Source organism: Microcebus murinus, chromosome 14 (genome assembly GCF_040939455.1).
Source record: "Microcebus murinus isolate Inina chromosome 14, M.murinus_Inina_mat1.0, whole genome shotgun sequence".
Taxonomy (NCBI): domain Eukaryota; kingdom Metazoa; phylum Chordata; class Mammalia; order Primates; family Cheirogaleidae; genus Microcebus; species Microcebus murinus.
In genome coordinates this window covers 25,428,390-25,443,223 of record NC_134117.1, presented here as the reverse complement: position 1 = coordinate 25,443,223, position 14,834 = coordinate 25,428,390, and the positions used below count along the sequence as shown (strand labels likewise).

At 53.5% G+C, this 14,834-nt stretch overlaps 1 protein-coding gene across 4 annotated transcripts; it reads left to right on the top strand.

Annotated features, from left to right (window-relative positions):
• The first annotated feature begins 194 nt into the window (after positions 1 to 194).
• Positions 195 to 14,187, top strand: SEMA4G (semaphorin 4G). 4 transcript variants are annotated; one of them, XR_012922837.1, is made up of 16 exons: positions 195 to 314; positions 3,196 to 3,701; positions 3,793 to 3,941; positions 4,215 to 4,277; positions 7,278 to 7,376; positions 7,493 to 7,586; positions 7,720 to 7,833; positions 8,024 to 8,193; positions 8,277 to 8,446; positions 8,690 to 8,834; positions 8,962 to 9,184; positions 9,416 to 9,531; positions 9,674 to 9,834; positions 10,021 to 10,082; positions 11,913 to 12,953; positions 13,088 to 14,187. XR_012922837.1 is itself a non-coding variant. In XM_076009838.1 (15 exons), exons 2-15 carry the CDS (start codon positions 3,578 to 3,580, stop codon positions 12,740 to 12,742), a joined length of 2,520 nt encoding a protein of 839 aa, XP_075865953.1. In that variant the 5' UTR covers positions 195 to 314; positions 3,196 to 3,577; the 3' UTR covers positions 12,743 to 14,187. The 4 variants fall into 4 exon arrangements, 2 of the variants coding, with proteins under 2 accessions (XP_075865953.1, XP_012624466.1); XR_012922836.1 differs by having other exon boundaries at positions 9,674 to 9,849; XM_076009838.1 differs by having other exon boundaries at positions 11,913 to 14,187.
• The last annotated feature ends 647 nt before the right edge of the window (positions 14,188 to 14,834 follow it).

Genomic DNA, 14,834 nt, shown 5'->3' with positions numbered 1-14,834 from the left:
GAGGGCACCACCAGGGGGCGATACGAGGGCCGCAGCGCCTAGAGGAGGGGGGACGCCAGATACCCGAGGGCTGCGTGTGAGCCTCGCCCTCAGTCAGTTTCCATTGCGTTAGGGTGGGGGGCGCGAAGGAGGAGAACAGAGCCCTTCCCCGCACCCCACCCTGTCGCCCCGCCTTCCAGGACCCCGCCCCACCCCCGGCTCCGCCCCCGCTCCCCGCCCCGCCTGCGGCCGCGGCCCCTTCCTCCCGCAGCTGGTGCCGTGGGGCCGCGGAGCCGCGCGTCGCTGTCTCTATGGCCCGGGATCCGAGCGCAAAGGTGAGGGAGGCGGGGAGTGCGAGCGGCGGCCGGGCCTGAGCCGGGGGGCGGAGGTCAGGCAAACCCTTCCCCACGTCCATTCCACCCTCCGAGCTGGGCCAGGCCTTTCTCACCGCCAAGTCCCCGGGTCCTGCATAAAGGCTTTAGAGGGGCGCGGGCCAGGCCTCGGGCCGCGTTGGGTGCAGACTGGCCACCATGGAGTCGGGGACCGGCGCGGGGAGGGGGCCGCGCGGAGAACAATGTTCTCCGAGATCTGGGTCACGTCTCCCAGCGTCCGGCGGGATCGAAGGAGAGGTTGTCCTCGAGCTGCAGCAGTAGAGACTGAGGTTAGACCTGACGAAATGAGAGAACCGCGGACTGTCCAGGACGTTGGTGGTAGAGGGGTGGCGGGGGAGGGGCTCTCTCAAACCAGGAGAGACCGCCATCCTGCTGGGCAGAGGGAGATACCGCCTACTCTAGGCAGGTGGACATCTGGGATGAAGGTCGAGAACCTGCTGATTCTCCATTGATCCTCTTTGGAGGGTCTCCCCTCCCCACTTCCCTCCATCCTAGGATCTAATAGAGGGAAGATCAGAGTTCAGGGGGCTGGCCCTGGGGAGGAACTAGAACTGTGGAACTCAGGGTGTAGTGTGGGGTGTGGACTGGAGACCTTGAGCCTGCTTCCACACGGCGGGAGGGAAGGGGGGTTATGCCCCGCCCATTTAGCCCCACCTTCCCTCCCAACAGGTTAAAGGAGGGGGGAGGCCGAGGTACTCCAGCCCAACTCCCCCATCTAGAACTGTAGTATACATGGGGACAGGGGAGTGTTAAGTTATGTGTTCCATTGCATATTCCCTTTGCTAAAGCTAGGAGCCTCCTCCTGCCTGGGTTAGTTACCCGCTCCCTCCCTTGCAGAGCAACCTTGATCCATGCACCCATCCCATTTGAGCATCTGGGTCAGAAGCCTCCCCCATCACCACACACACACACACACACACTTGGAATCTGGCCTTAGAATTGGGACTTTCAGGAAGGGAGGCAGGGTTCTGCTCTGCATCTCACCCCACTGGACACTAGCAGCCTCCAAGCCTCAGCAAGAACTAGAACTTGTATACATGTGTGCTTGTCTCTGCATGGATGTAGTTGTGTGGTGTGTTTGAGGACTCTGTGAATACACATGTACTTGACCCCTCTATGAACATGATTGTGCCTGACCCACTGTATCGATGTGTTTGTGTGCACGTCCCTACATATACCTATGTATGTGCAGGCCCCTCCTGTTAAATAGGTGTACAATCTTTGAGATAAACCCAGGGTTTATCTCTCCTTGTCAATCTCAGGCTGTGTGACCTGCTGAATGGATGGAAATGTGAATACAACTTTGTGAATGTGTGACTACATGTGGCCATGGCCATGCATGTGAACATATGTGTGCACAAACCTCCTTCTGTGTGTGAATGACCCTCCTGTGAATCATGTGTTCACAGTCCTCCTTGGGAGTGTGTGCACCTGTGTGCATGCATATCACCTTCCTCTGGCCCCATGTGATTCTTAGAGTAAAGCTGTATGAGTGTACCCCCTGCACCACACTGAGTGGTTCCTCCAGCCTAGGGTGTGTTCCTCCTGCCCAATCCTAGAGCCCGATCCCTCCTTGCCTCAGGCCCCCCTTCTATGCTGAGCAAATAGGAGGTCCCAAAGATAAACAGGTGTGCCTCTACATTTAGGGGTGGGGCACAGGCAGCTTACCTTGAGCCTCCTCTGCCCCAGCTCCCAAACCAGGAGCTAATGACCTTTCTATGGTCTAAGGACCCTCTTTTCTCCCTTTCATATTCTACTCCCACCCCTGGGCTCTGCTACCACACTGCTGACCTTTGCCCCTTGAATAAATGTTCCAAATTCCTGTTATCCTTTTGGCCAGCTCCTGATCCCTCCCCTCTTTTCAAGGCCAGAGAGTTAATATTTGACCTGGAAAGTGAGGGTGATGCCTGCCAATGGCACCCTCTGGCACTGCCTGTGGATGTCTGATGAGATGGGGTGGGTCAGGTCTCCTCTACACCTGGCCCAGCCTTCAGGAGCCACACCCCCTCTCCCCCCCCCCAGATCAGGAGGCCTGCTATGGGGGTTGGCAGAGGCCTGCTACCCATCGCCAGCTGGTTGGCTTGAGGGAGGGTCCAGATGTGGGAACAGTCTCTAAGATGTGCCAGGGGAGGGGTCCAAGAGCTCAGGGATCCCATTGTTTACCTTCTCCACATTATGTCTCAAGTGACTGGCTTTACACACTACAGCCTCCTGCACAGACACTGTAATTGTGTGGCTAGGGGGACCCAGATTCCCACCTCCCATGCCTCTGAGTGCCTGTCTGCAGGCAGGGACATGTGTGGATGCCTAGCCAAAGGGTGCAGTACAGACTTGCATGGGCTGCCATGTGCACCCCCTTGGAGAGGAATGCCAAGAAAAAGTTATAATTAAAGAGAAATTCCAGAAGGAGCTCCCAGGCAAGGGAAAAAAAAAACAATGAGGAAACAGGACAAAATAAACAAAGGCCCATTAAACGTCTCTGGTCATGGCTTCCTGCATAAGGCACCCCCGCAGCTGCCTGAGTTTAGTCGCATTGTTGGGAGGAGCAGGCATTCTCTCAGAACCTGACTTCACTGAGATGGGGCCCTCGCAGAGTAGCTGACTCTGCCAGAAGGTGGCTATTACCTTGGGTTTGAGTTGGAGTCCCACCCCAGCCTCCTGCACCAGCGCTGAGGGAAGGACAGAATGACTGTGAGTTGATCCTGGCGTGGGAGTTCTGTGAAGCCTGGACCCCCTCCTTTTAGTGCCCTCTGAAGTCTGGGTAATGCCATACATCTTCCACCCACACACAGATCAAAGAGCTTTTTTTCCTTTTTTTCTTCAGAAAACGGACCTCAGAAAACCAGGACTAGCCCTGCTGTTGGGGGCAGGGTGACCCCATCAATAACCCACAACCCTTCTAGAACTTCACAACTCCCTCTCACCATGGAGTTTACATTTGATGCAGAAAGGCATGTGATCTAACCTTCTCTCTGACCTCTTAGCTGGGATTCCATGGCCACACAACCCTGTGACTCTATGTTCCCCCAATTCCAGGACCCCCCTTGGCCCCATGACTCCTTGACCCCCATGGCCTTATGACCCCTGGACTTCCAAGTGACCTCGCTAGACTTTGACCCCTGTGACTGTTATTCCCATCCCTCTCCCCTGTGACTCTGGCCCTGGCTCCCCTTGGAGGTCTTGTTGGTCTGGGCCTCCCCAGGAAGATGTTTGGGAGGCTCTGGCCCCTCCTCCTGAGCTTCTTCACAGCAGCTGCAGTGCCAGGACCCTCGCTGCGGAGACCATCCAGAGAACTAGATGCCACCCCTCGGATGACCATCCCTTACGAAGGTTAGACCCTCAACCTGGAAAGGCAATGGGAGCCCAGGCTGGGGGCTGGGAGGCACCCCAGAACTGGGCTCACTGCTCCTGCTCTCCCCAGAGCTCTCTGGGACCCGGCATTTCAAGGGCCAAGCCCAAAACTACTCAACACTGCTGCTGGAGGAAGCCTCAGAGAGGCTGCTGGTGGGAGCCCGAGGCGCCCTGTTCTCTCTCAGTGCCCACGACATAGGAGATGGGGCTCACAAAGAGGTCAGCCCCTGGAACCTGGGCCACCCAGAGGGTATCTATCCAGCCTCATCCAGCTCCATGGGACCTCAATTTCCCAGAAACCCTGCCAGCCTTCCACAGCTCCCTAGTCAGACAGCACTGCCCATCCCAAACCAGGTGTCCCTTGCATCCAATGCTCCTCCTGAAATTCATCCTCGTCCCAATTTCCCCAGCTCCCTGGGATCCTATTGCCTGGTCCTATGAGTAATGAGCGTTGGGGTCAGTGCATCAGCCCATTCCCTTTACTCCTACTAGATCCGCTGGGAGGCCTCCCCAGAGATGCAAAGCAAATGTCATCAAAAAGGGAAAAACAACCAGGTATGTGATCTGCCCTGCTTTCAGCTCCTTTCCTCCCTTCTCCTCCTCTTCCTCTATCAGGTATGCCAGGGTTAGTGGAGAGACAGATGGGGGGAGGGTACTGATCCACCAGTCAATCTCAGCAACCACAATAAACGTTATAACTATTACTGAGCTGTAGGCTCTGGGCACAGCATTTCTAATCCAAACATCTGGTGATCTATTAGCATGCCCTGCAATGGCATCTTAATCTCCACTGGGCTCCCAAATAGTAATCATGATAACAATAAGTAACCTCTACATATGCTTCTCAACTTACAATGGGATTATGTCATTATAAACATGTTATAAAGTCAAAAAATACTGTGTCAAACCATCATAAGTCAGGGACCATCTATAGTTAAGTGCTGACTTAGCTATTATCCCAGCTTTTTTTCTTTTTTTTTTTGAAACAGAGTCTCACTTTGTTGCCCGGGCTAGAGTGCCATGGTGTCAGCCTAGCTCACAGCAACCTCAAACTCCTGGGCTCAAGCAATCCTTCTGCCTCAGCCTCCCGAGTAGCTGGGACTACAGGCATGCACCACCATGCCCGGCTAATTTTTTCTATATATTTGTAGCTGTCCAATTAATTTCTTTCTATTTTTAGTAGAGACAGGATCTCGCTCTTGCTCAGGCTGGTCTCAAACTCCTGAGCTCAAACGACCCACTCACCTTGGCCTCCCAGAGTGCTAGGATTATAGGTGTGAGCCACCACGCCCGGCCTTTTTTTTTTTTTTTTTTTTTGACCAGGAATACTGTGTAGAAATATCTCTCCTAATTTAAAAATAACCCTATTAAGTAGTAGTATCCCCCATTTTACAGATGAGAAAAATAAGGCTTTGGTTAAGGAATGTAGCTGAAGTACCCAGTATTCCATGGAGGGGCATTAGTGACATGTCAGCCCTTCTGGCTAAAGAACAGGGTGTCTGCAGAGATCCCATGTCTAGCTATGTAACAGATCCATCAGTAGACCTTTTTAAAAAATACACATTCCCAGGCTGGGCACGGTGGCTCGTGCCTATAATCCTAGCACTCTGGGAGACTGAAGTGGGAGGTTGGCTATTCAGGAGGCTGAGGCAGGAAGATTGCTTGAGCTCAGGAGTTTGAGGTTGCAGTCAGCTATGATAATCCCACTGCGCTCTAGCCTGGATGACAGAGTGAGACCTTTTCTCCAGAAAAAAAAAAAAAAAGGCCGCCTCTTGGTGCAGCAAGTGTAGAAAACGGTGGTGAGGCAGGTGGAACCCAGGTGGTGGAGGGCCATAAATGCCCAGCTGGGAGTTTGGATTTTACTCTGTGACAATGAGCACTCTCACAATTTAATACTTTAGAGTCTCTCAAACTTTAATGTGCACATGAATCACCTCAGTATATTATAAATGCAGGTGCTAACTCAGTAGGTCAAAAGAGGGGTCTAATGGCCAAATGAGTTTGGGAAGTGCTACATGCTCAATCCCACAATGCACAGCATCGTCCTTAAGGCTCTGAGAAGTCCCCTAATAAAGATAGGTTTTACCTATGGTTTCCAAATTTATTTGACCATAGAATTCATTTCTCCCCCCTTCTAAAAATGTAAACATCTTGGGAAACATCACTAAAGGAGTGTTTATCTGGCACTGGATGTATTAGAATAGGGTGAATCTGGGGGCAGAAAAAACAGTGAGGAGGTCGGGGGCACCATGTGAGTCAGAGGAAGGGGCCTGAGCAGGCAGGTAGAGTGGAGGGACAGATGCCAGAGGCCAGCACCAGGTGAGGGAATGGGCGGAGACAAAGAGGCCTGTGTGAATTCAAACCCTGGGTAACAGCAAAGAACTCAAGAGGGCAGCAGCTGAGGGCACTTGATGGGCAGAGGAGGTTGGTGTGGCGGGAGTAGGAGGAGTGGGGCCATAGAAAGGGGCAGAGCTCTGTCATACAGGGCCAAGAGCACGTGGGACTCTATTCAGGGCACTGGTGAGCCACTGCAGTGACGTGATCTGGTTTACATTTTTAAAATATGCCTTTGAAAGCAGTTGGAGGGGAGCAAAAGTGTGTTGATTGGTAGAATCTCTCTGAAAGGAAACACTGACAACAGCAACAGCAGTCCCGTTTGCTGGCGACCTAGGAGACAGGGATAAGTGGGAGACTTTCTGTTTACAGCATATCCCTTTGTACCTTTTTAATTTTATACTATGTGCATGTATTCCTCATGCACTAAGGAAATAAAGTCGTTTTTATGAAAAAGAGTGGTAGAGAGTTGAGAGAGCTGTCAGGTGGCCACTGCAGTTGTCCAAAGAAGAGGTGATGGTGGTAATTTGGACTGGGTGGTAGTGCCAGTGGTGGAGGTGAGGTGGATCGAGTCAAGAGCTATTCAGGACAATAAGTTAATCACGGACAGGAACTGGATGTGTGGGGTGAGGGAGTGGGAAGCAGCAAGGATGATTCCTAGATTCTGGACTGAGTCGTACGATGGATGGAGGAGGGAGGTGGGAAAGACTGGATGAACAGGTCTAGGAGGGAAGGTGCAGGTAAGGGAGGAGACGAGGAGCTTGGCTTGACAAGGCAAGTTTGATGTGTCTCTGGGATATCAGGTAGAGAGGGAGCTGGAGCGTGGGGACAGATTTGGTAGTATCATCCTGGAGGGACAGGCGATCCCAGGATTGGGGGAAGTTGCTGAGGAGCTCTATCAGAGAAGTATCTCGGGGCGGTGGCATCCCCAGGAACTCCTGAACTAGGGGTGGAGAGAACTGCAGGAGACAAAGGAGAAGTTGGCAGAGTGGTGTCAGGTAATCTGAAGGATACAGGAGAGAAGAGTATCATGTCACTGGGAGGCCAAGGACAGTGAGCTCCAGGGAATATTCTGTATTCTGGGCAGAGAGAAAGTCCATGGGGATCTTGGAAAGAACTGTTTGTCCTATGGATGGGACAAGAGCCAAACTACAAAGCTAGACTAATGGAGGTCTCTAGCCAGGCAGTGGTCTCACAGCACTCCCCCACCTTATCCCACAGACTGAGTGCTTCAACTATGTGAGGTTCCTGCAGCGCCTCAATGCCACCCACCTCTACGCATGTGGGACTCACGCCTTCCAGCCCCTCTGTGCAGCCATTGTGAGTATACCTGCCCTAGCCCCCATCACTGATCCCTGACCCCAGACTGGGCAGACCTTGAGTCACCACCCCCACCTGTCCTCAGAACCACTTATTGCTAGCCCTTCATTCCCCAGGATGCTGAGGCCTTCACCTTGCCAACCAGCTTCGAGGAGGGGAAGGAGAAATGTCCTTATGACCCAGCCCGTGGCTTCACAGGCCTTGTCATTGGTGAGCAGGCCCTTCTGTCTACCATAAGCATGCTTTTTAGGACATGGATTTCATCTCTAAGACTAGCCACCAATGTATGTCATGTGCCCTCTTGTCTATGACATGTCTCATGCCTGGCATGTCCCTGTCCCAGATGGAGGCCTCTATACAGCCACGCGGTATGAATTCCGGAGCATTCCTGACATCCGCCGAAGCCGCCACCCACACTCCCTGAGAACCGAGGAGGCACCAATGCACTGGCTCAATGGTTAGGAGCATGAGGCACAGGATGATGGGGGGTGGGGAACTCTTTCTTCATTCTTACTCCCTTGGGCAGCTGACCATCCCACCCCCAAGTCCTCAGGTGAGCCTATCCATTCCATTCCTGCGTGTTGCCAAGTGAAGGTGTGGGGGAGGGCTCCCCAGCTTGTCTCAGAAGCCACTTGAACTGCCCACAGATGCTGAGTTCGTATTCTCCGTCCTCGTGCGGGAGAGCAAGGCCAGCGCGGTGGGTGACGACGACAAGGTTTACTACTTCTTCACGGAGCGTGCTGCTGAGGAGGGCTCCAGCAGCTTCGCTCAGAGCCGCAGCAGCCACCGTGTGGCCCGTGTGGCCCGTGTCTGCAAGGTGGATAGGGCTGAGGTTGGGGCATGGGTGTAGAAGCTGGACCTCTGACCCTGGCCCCTGACCCTGCACCACTACCTCCCCAGGGAGACCTAGGGGGGAAGAAGATCCTGCAGAAGAAGTGGACATCCTTCTTGAAGGCTCGTCTCATCTGCCACATTCCACAGTATGAGACGCTCCGTGGGGTCTGCAGCCTGGATGTTGACACCTCAGCCCGCACACACTTCTACGCGGCCTTCACACTGACCACACAGTGGTAAGTGCAGGGACAGTGAGGAGGCAAGGAACTAGGGACAGCACAGGGGCTGGAGCAGAGGTCAATGAGGATGATACATGATCGCTGTGGGGAGGGCTGGCTGCAAAGTGAGAATTTCAAGAGAGACTCTGTGGGCTGTGGCTGGGGTTGGCCAGGATAACAGCGGGCTCCAGGCTAAGCATGGGTTGGGGGCAGGCTCCACTCACGTGTGACCCAGCCCCCTCCCCTATATCCCATTCCTAGGAAGACCCTGGAGGCCTCAGCCATTTGCCGCTATGACCTGGCAGAGGTGCAGGCTGTCTTCGCAGGCCCCTTCATGGAGTACCAGGACGGTGCCCGGCGCTGGGGCCGCTATGAGGGTGGGGTGCCTGAGCCCCGGCCTGGCTCGGTGAGCACCCAGGCCTGGGGCTAGTGCTGTGTAGACAGCCCCTGGGAGGGGCAAGAGGGTGTGGCCTTGTGGAGAGGGCAGGCAGGTGGTGGAGTCCTGAGGTTCACCACCCCCCACCCCACCCCAGTGTATCACAGATTCGTTGCGCAGCCAAGGCTACAACTCATCCCAAGACTTGCCATCCCTGGTCCTGGACTTTGTGAAGCTGCACCCACTGATGGCTCGGCCTGTGGTGCCCACGCGTGGACGGCCCCTGCTGCTCAAGCGCAATGTGCGCTACACATACCTTACAGGGACCCCCGTTACCACGCCTGCTGGACCCACCTATGACCTGCTCTTTCTGGGAACAGGTGCTTCAGACCCATATCCTTGATCTCTATTGTCCCTGATCAGTAATGCTTCTGAATCCAATAATTACTGCTATAAGTAGCTTGGAGTTCCCAATGTCCTGAGGGTCCATTGCTACTGGCTGACTCCTTGTCCCTGACCTCATGACTCCTGAGCTGTTCCCATTAGGCCTCTCGCGGTGCTGAGAGCAGATCCCATTATTGGGCTCTGACTCTCTGCTCTTTCCATGCCAGCTGATGGCTGGATCCACAAGGCCGTGGTCCTGGGCTCTGGGATGCACATTATCGAAGAGACGCAAGTGTTCAGGGAGTCCCAGTCTGTGGAGAATCTAGTCATCTCTCTGATGCAGGTAGCCCCTGATTTGTGACTTTGAATATAGCCTTGCTGGAATAGGAGGAGGGAGCGGCGAGGGAGGAGGTTGGGCACAGGCTGTGTGTGTCTGTAAGTAGGAGTGGGGGTGTTGCCAACCAACTGTCCTCTCTGGCTCCCAGCACAGCCTCTACGTGGGGGCCCCTAGTGGAGTCATCCAGCTACCACTGTCCAGCTGCTCCCGCTACCGTTCCTGCTATGACTGCATCCTGGCCCGGGACCCCTACTGTGGTTGGGACCCCAGCACCCATGCCTGCATGGCAGCCACCACTGTAGCCAACAGGTCCCAGGGTAGCAGGTGGGAGGTGGTGGGAGGTGAGGGTCACATGTGGCCTGAGTGGAGGAGGAAAGCCCGCCAGCTGTTGGGGGAGTGGGAGCTAGTTATTCGTAACTAGCCCTATGGACTCTTTCACTGGGGAAACTGAAGCCCAGTTCCCCTTGCTCATGAATCCTGAACTTCTGCCCCCAGGACAGCACTGATACAGGACATTGAGAGAGGAAATCGAGGCTGTGAGGGCAGCAGAGATAGAGGTAAGTGACACTCATGAATGTGTGTGGGTCTAGCAGCATCTGTGCTCTCTACCATTTACTGTCATCAGTTATGTGCATGTTTGTATCTGAGTGGCTGTGTCTGTGTGCTTTTGGTGAGGATGACCCAACACAGAGCCTGGCACAGAGTAAGTGCTCAGCAAACATTTACCATCCAAATGAACTGTAAATGAGGAAACAGGTTCAATACGGGAAGTGTCTTCTCACTTCTGGTGCTTATAGCAAGTGGTGGTGATGGGGGAGCAGGTAGGCAATCAAATGATCACACAAATGATTATACTTATTAATAATTACAACTGTGAAAAGGCTTCAAAAGGGTAATGGTCCCCAAGGAAGATCAGATATCTGAAGGTAGAAGAAAAGTTAACAATCATAGCCAAGATGTACTGAGTACTTACTATGTGCCAGGCACAGATCTAAACACTTCTATGCACAATGACATTTATTCCTGAGTGAGGTGCCATTATTATTATCCCCATGAGGGACAACCTCTCTGAGGCACAGGAGCACAAGTGAACTGCTCATAGTTATTCAGCTATTAAGCAGCAGGATCTGAATTCAAACCTGACTGCAAGCAGTCTGACTTGAGTTTGTGCTTCCATAGCTTAGTTGCTATGCTGTCTCCCACAAGTGGAGGGTTCAGGGTAGGGCAAACACACCCAAGCAGAAGAAACAGCAGGCAAAGGAAGCTTGGTGTGTCTGATCAACAGAATAGGCTGGAGAAGTGGGCAGGGACCATGGTGAAGATTTGGGTCTTTATCTGAAAAAAAAAAGGTTTCTGAAGAATTTTAGGTGGGGGAGTGGCATGATTGGATTTGTGTTTTTAAAAGATCACCTCATGGCTGGGCACAGTGGCTCACGCCTGTAATCTTAGCACTTTGGGAGTCTGAGGCAGGTGGATCGCTCAAGGTCAGGAGTTCGAGACCAGCCTGAGCAAGAGCGAGACCCTGTCTCTACTAAAAAAACAGAAAGAAATTAGCTGGACAACTAAAAATATATAGAAAAACTTAGCCAGGCATGGTAGCGCATGTCTCTAGTCCCAGCTACTCGAGAGGCTGAGGCAGAAGGATTGCTTGAGCCTGGGAATTTGAGGTTGCTGTGAGCTAAGCTGACACCACGGCACTCTAGCCCAGGCAACAGAATGAGACTCTGTCTCAAAATAAATAAATAAATAAAATAAAAGATCACCCCATTGCTCCATGGAGAATGGATTAGCTGGGAGCCAGAGTAGGCTGGCAGTCATAGAAGGAGAAGTAAATGGGTTTGAGGTAGATTCTGGAAACAGATTCTTGGTGAGGGTTGGATACATAGTTGAGGAAGAAAGAGTGGCAAGGGAAACTCCCAGGTTTCTGACAAGCAGCTGGGTAGCTGGTGGTGCCGTTCACAGTGGTGGCAATACAAGGAAATGACCTGTTGTCGCTTGGGAGACATGCTTCGGTCTTAATGAAGTGCCCAAGGACTCACATGGAAATGTGAGACCTCACATGGAAACGTCCAGCACATGGTAGACATTCAAGTCTGGCACTCAGGAGAGAGGTCTGTGCTGGAAGTAGAGATCAGGAGTCATTGGCAGATGGCAAGAATTGAAACCACAGGAGAGGACGAGAGCATGGAGAGAGAATGGAAAAGGGCCCAAGGCACTGCCTGCTTCCTGGGAAGAGCCAGTGTGAGCCTTACGTAGAAGCATGAGCACAGAGGCTTGCTCAGCTGTCCCTGTGACTCTAGATTCTGTGCTTGCTGTCCGGGACTTAGCAGTGAACAATCTGGCTTGCATCTTCAATGCAAGCATTGACCTCTCCCTTCCCCTCCCAGGGCCGCCACCACCACTGAAGATCCGCTCTGTGCTTCGGGGTGATGATGTCCTCCTGCCCTGTGACCAGCCGTCCAACCTGGCCCGGGCCTTGTGGCTACTCAATGGGAGCATGGGCCTGAATGATGGGCAGGATGGCTACCGCGTGGGTGTGGATGGGCTGCTAGTGACAGACACACAGCCCGAGCACAGTGGCAACTATGGCTGCTATGCTGAAGAGAATGGCCTCCGCACTTTGCTGGCCTCCTATAGCCTCATGGTCCGGCCGGCCACTCCTGCCCCAGCTCCACAAGCCCCTGCCATGCCTGGGGCACAGTTGGCACCTGATGTGAAGCTGCTCTATGTGCTAGCCATTGCTGCACTTGGTGGCCTCTGCCTCATCCTGGCCTCCTCCCTCCTTTATGTGGCCTGTCTGCGAGAAGGCAGGCGAGGGCGCCGCCGGAAATACTCACTGGGTCGGGCTGGCCTAGCAGGGGGATCTGCTGTGCAGCTGCAGACAGTCTCAGGCCAGTGTCCTGGAGAGGAAGATGAGGGTGACGACGGGGAGGGGGGTGGGGGCCTGGATGGCAGCTGCCTCCAGATCATCCCTGGGGAGGGAGCCCCAGCCCCACCACCCCCACCGCCCCCCCCACCACCGGCTGAGCTGACCAATGGGCTGGTGGCACTGCCCAGCCGGCTGCGAAGGATGAATGGCAACAGCTACGTGCTCCTGAGGCAGAGCAACAATGGAGTACCGGCAGGGCCCTGCTCCTTCACGGAGGAACTCAGCCGCATCCTGGAGAAGAGGAAGCACACGCAACTCGTAGAGCAGCTAGATGAGAGCTCTGTCTGAGCCCAGCCTCCTCCAAGCCAGGCTGTGTACCCCAGGCTGGGCAGCTGCCCTCCTAACAGCCACCCTACCTTCACAGCCCCCACTCCTTGCCCTTCTCCCAACTTTTTAATGTCCCTGTAGGGCTGGCCAGAGTCAGGCCTAGCCAAAGCCCCCTCCTCAGTCTCCACAGACCCACATGTGAGCAGCCCAGGCCCATCGGTGCTCCTCAGAGGTAGGTGCTCCCTCAGGACCAGGTGCTCTGCAGACCCAGACCCAGTTCCTATCCCTTTAACCTGCACACTTGGGAGGAGAGGACTCCATCCTCCTAACACATTCATCTGCCCAAACCCTTTCTCTTTCTCCCAGGCAGGGCTCTGCAGGTCCAGATGGCCTCAATGTCATCACCCTCTGCATGGCCCTGTGTGCTGGATGGTCCTGAAGCCAGACAAGACCTCTGCCAGCCACTTGAGCCCTGCATACATTCACATGTGCACATGGAATAGTTTTTATCAGCTGGGCTGCAGTGTCCCCATTCCCGCCTTCTCCTTGTACATTCTTGGTTTCATCCCCTTTTCTGGACTTGTCACATCCCATTCTAGTCCTCTTCCCCAGTCCCAGCTCCATGTGGTGACCTCTTTGGCAAGAGCTTGGGAACAGGCCAGCCTGGGGAGGTAAGACTGCATTGTTCCCCTCTTCTCCTTTCCTGTGCAGCCCTTGTGAGTCAGCCTCCCCACTCCCCCTGGTCATTCTCAAGAGACAGACCTCCAGACCTGTCCCTTCCCCATGCACATGTGGTAAAACAAACTTGTATCTCGCACATGTGCTTACACTTCTCACATGCACCTTCTGAGCCGCCTCTTGCTGCCTCAGATCCACCTGTCGGGTTTGGTCCATGGACATTTCAGAGGGAGATCCCCCTCCTATTTAGCTGTCTTCACACACCCTTCCCTAGGATGGATGACCAACACTGCACTCAGTGAGCTAGCCTCCCTCTTGGGGACCAAGCATTTGCTTCCCCTAGTCCACAGCAGGGGAAGGGAGGAAAGATCTGATGTCTCAACTGGCACATGAAGCCCGTTCTTGGAACTATGCAAAGGGCAGAGGCTGGGAGTTTGAATGTTTGGCTCCCACCCCTGTCCTACCTCACCGGGGCACTTTCAGGTTCCAGGGGCCTCTGATATCTCTAGGCCCATATGGGACAATCAATCCTGAGTTCCCCCATACCCTTTGGGTGAGGATGACTTATTTTTGTAGCTGAGAACGTGGAATCCCACGGGTTTTTACTGCCCTTCACCCAACCTCTCCCACCTCCACCCCACAATGAATGTATTTATTGTGAGAATGGCTATACTTCTTTAGGAATGCCCCTACTCACCACCCAGGTGGGTGGAAGAGACATGTGACAGAGTGGGGAGCTGGACTCAGCTCCTCCCTGTGTTGGTTAATAAATACCCTCTTTCCCCATGGCTACGAGTACTCTGCTTGGTGTAGACTAGCCTACCCCTGATCACCAGGGGATAGGCTCTTGAGCCCATAGAAAAGGTGCTGCAATGTTTCTGCATCCAGGGTTGGTTCTGCTCCCCATAAAGCCACTTGCAGAGAAAATTCGGGTCATCAGCTTCTATCCTGGCTATCCTGGGCAGGCACAAAGGCCCTTTTACTAAGGCTCACGCCATCCATTGATCATGGTGATAGGGCATGACAAACAAGGAAAATGACAACAGTTCAAGAATTCATACAAGAGTTCTCAGATTTTTATTTATTGGCTCTCATTTCCTCACCATCCCTCCCTTTTAAAAACTAAGCCTAAAACATACTCCTTATTTATCAGCCCTCCTTTCCTGCTCTTCCTTAAGAGGCTTTTCAGCACCCCCCACCCACTGACGCAAGGGAAGACATGGATTCATTTCTGTACAAAGAGGGGTCTGCAGGAGGGGGGTTGTGCACCTGGGGCTTGTTACCGGGGACCTGGTCTGACAATCACTCCCTCCAGAGGTCAGGCCTAGATTAAGCACATGGCCTTTGATACTAACCACCCTGAAAGGTTGTTGTGTGTTCTGCTCCTGGTTTTCTAATAATGAAAAATAGGGCTTATGCTTAGAATATGCACATA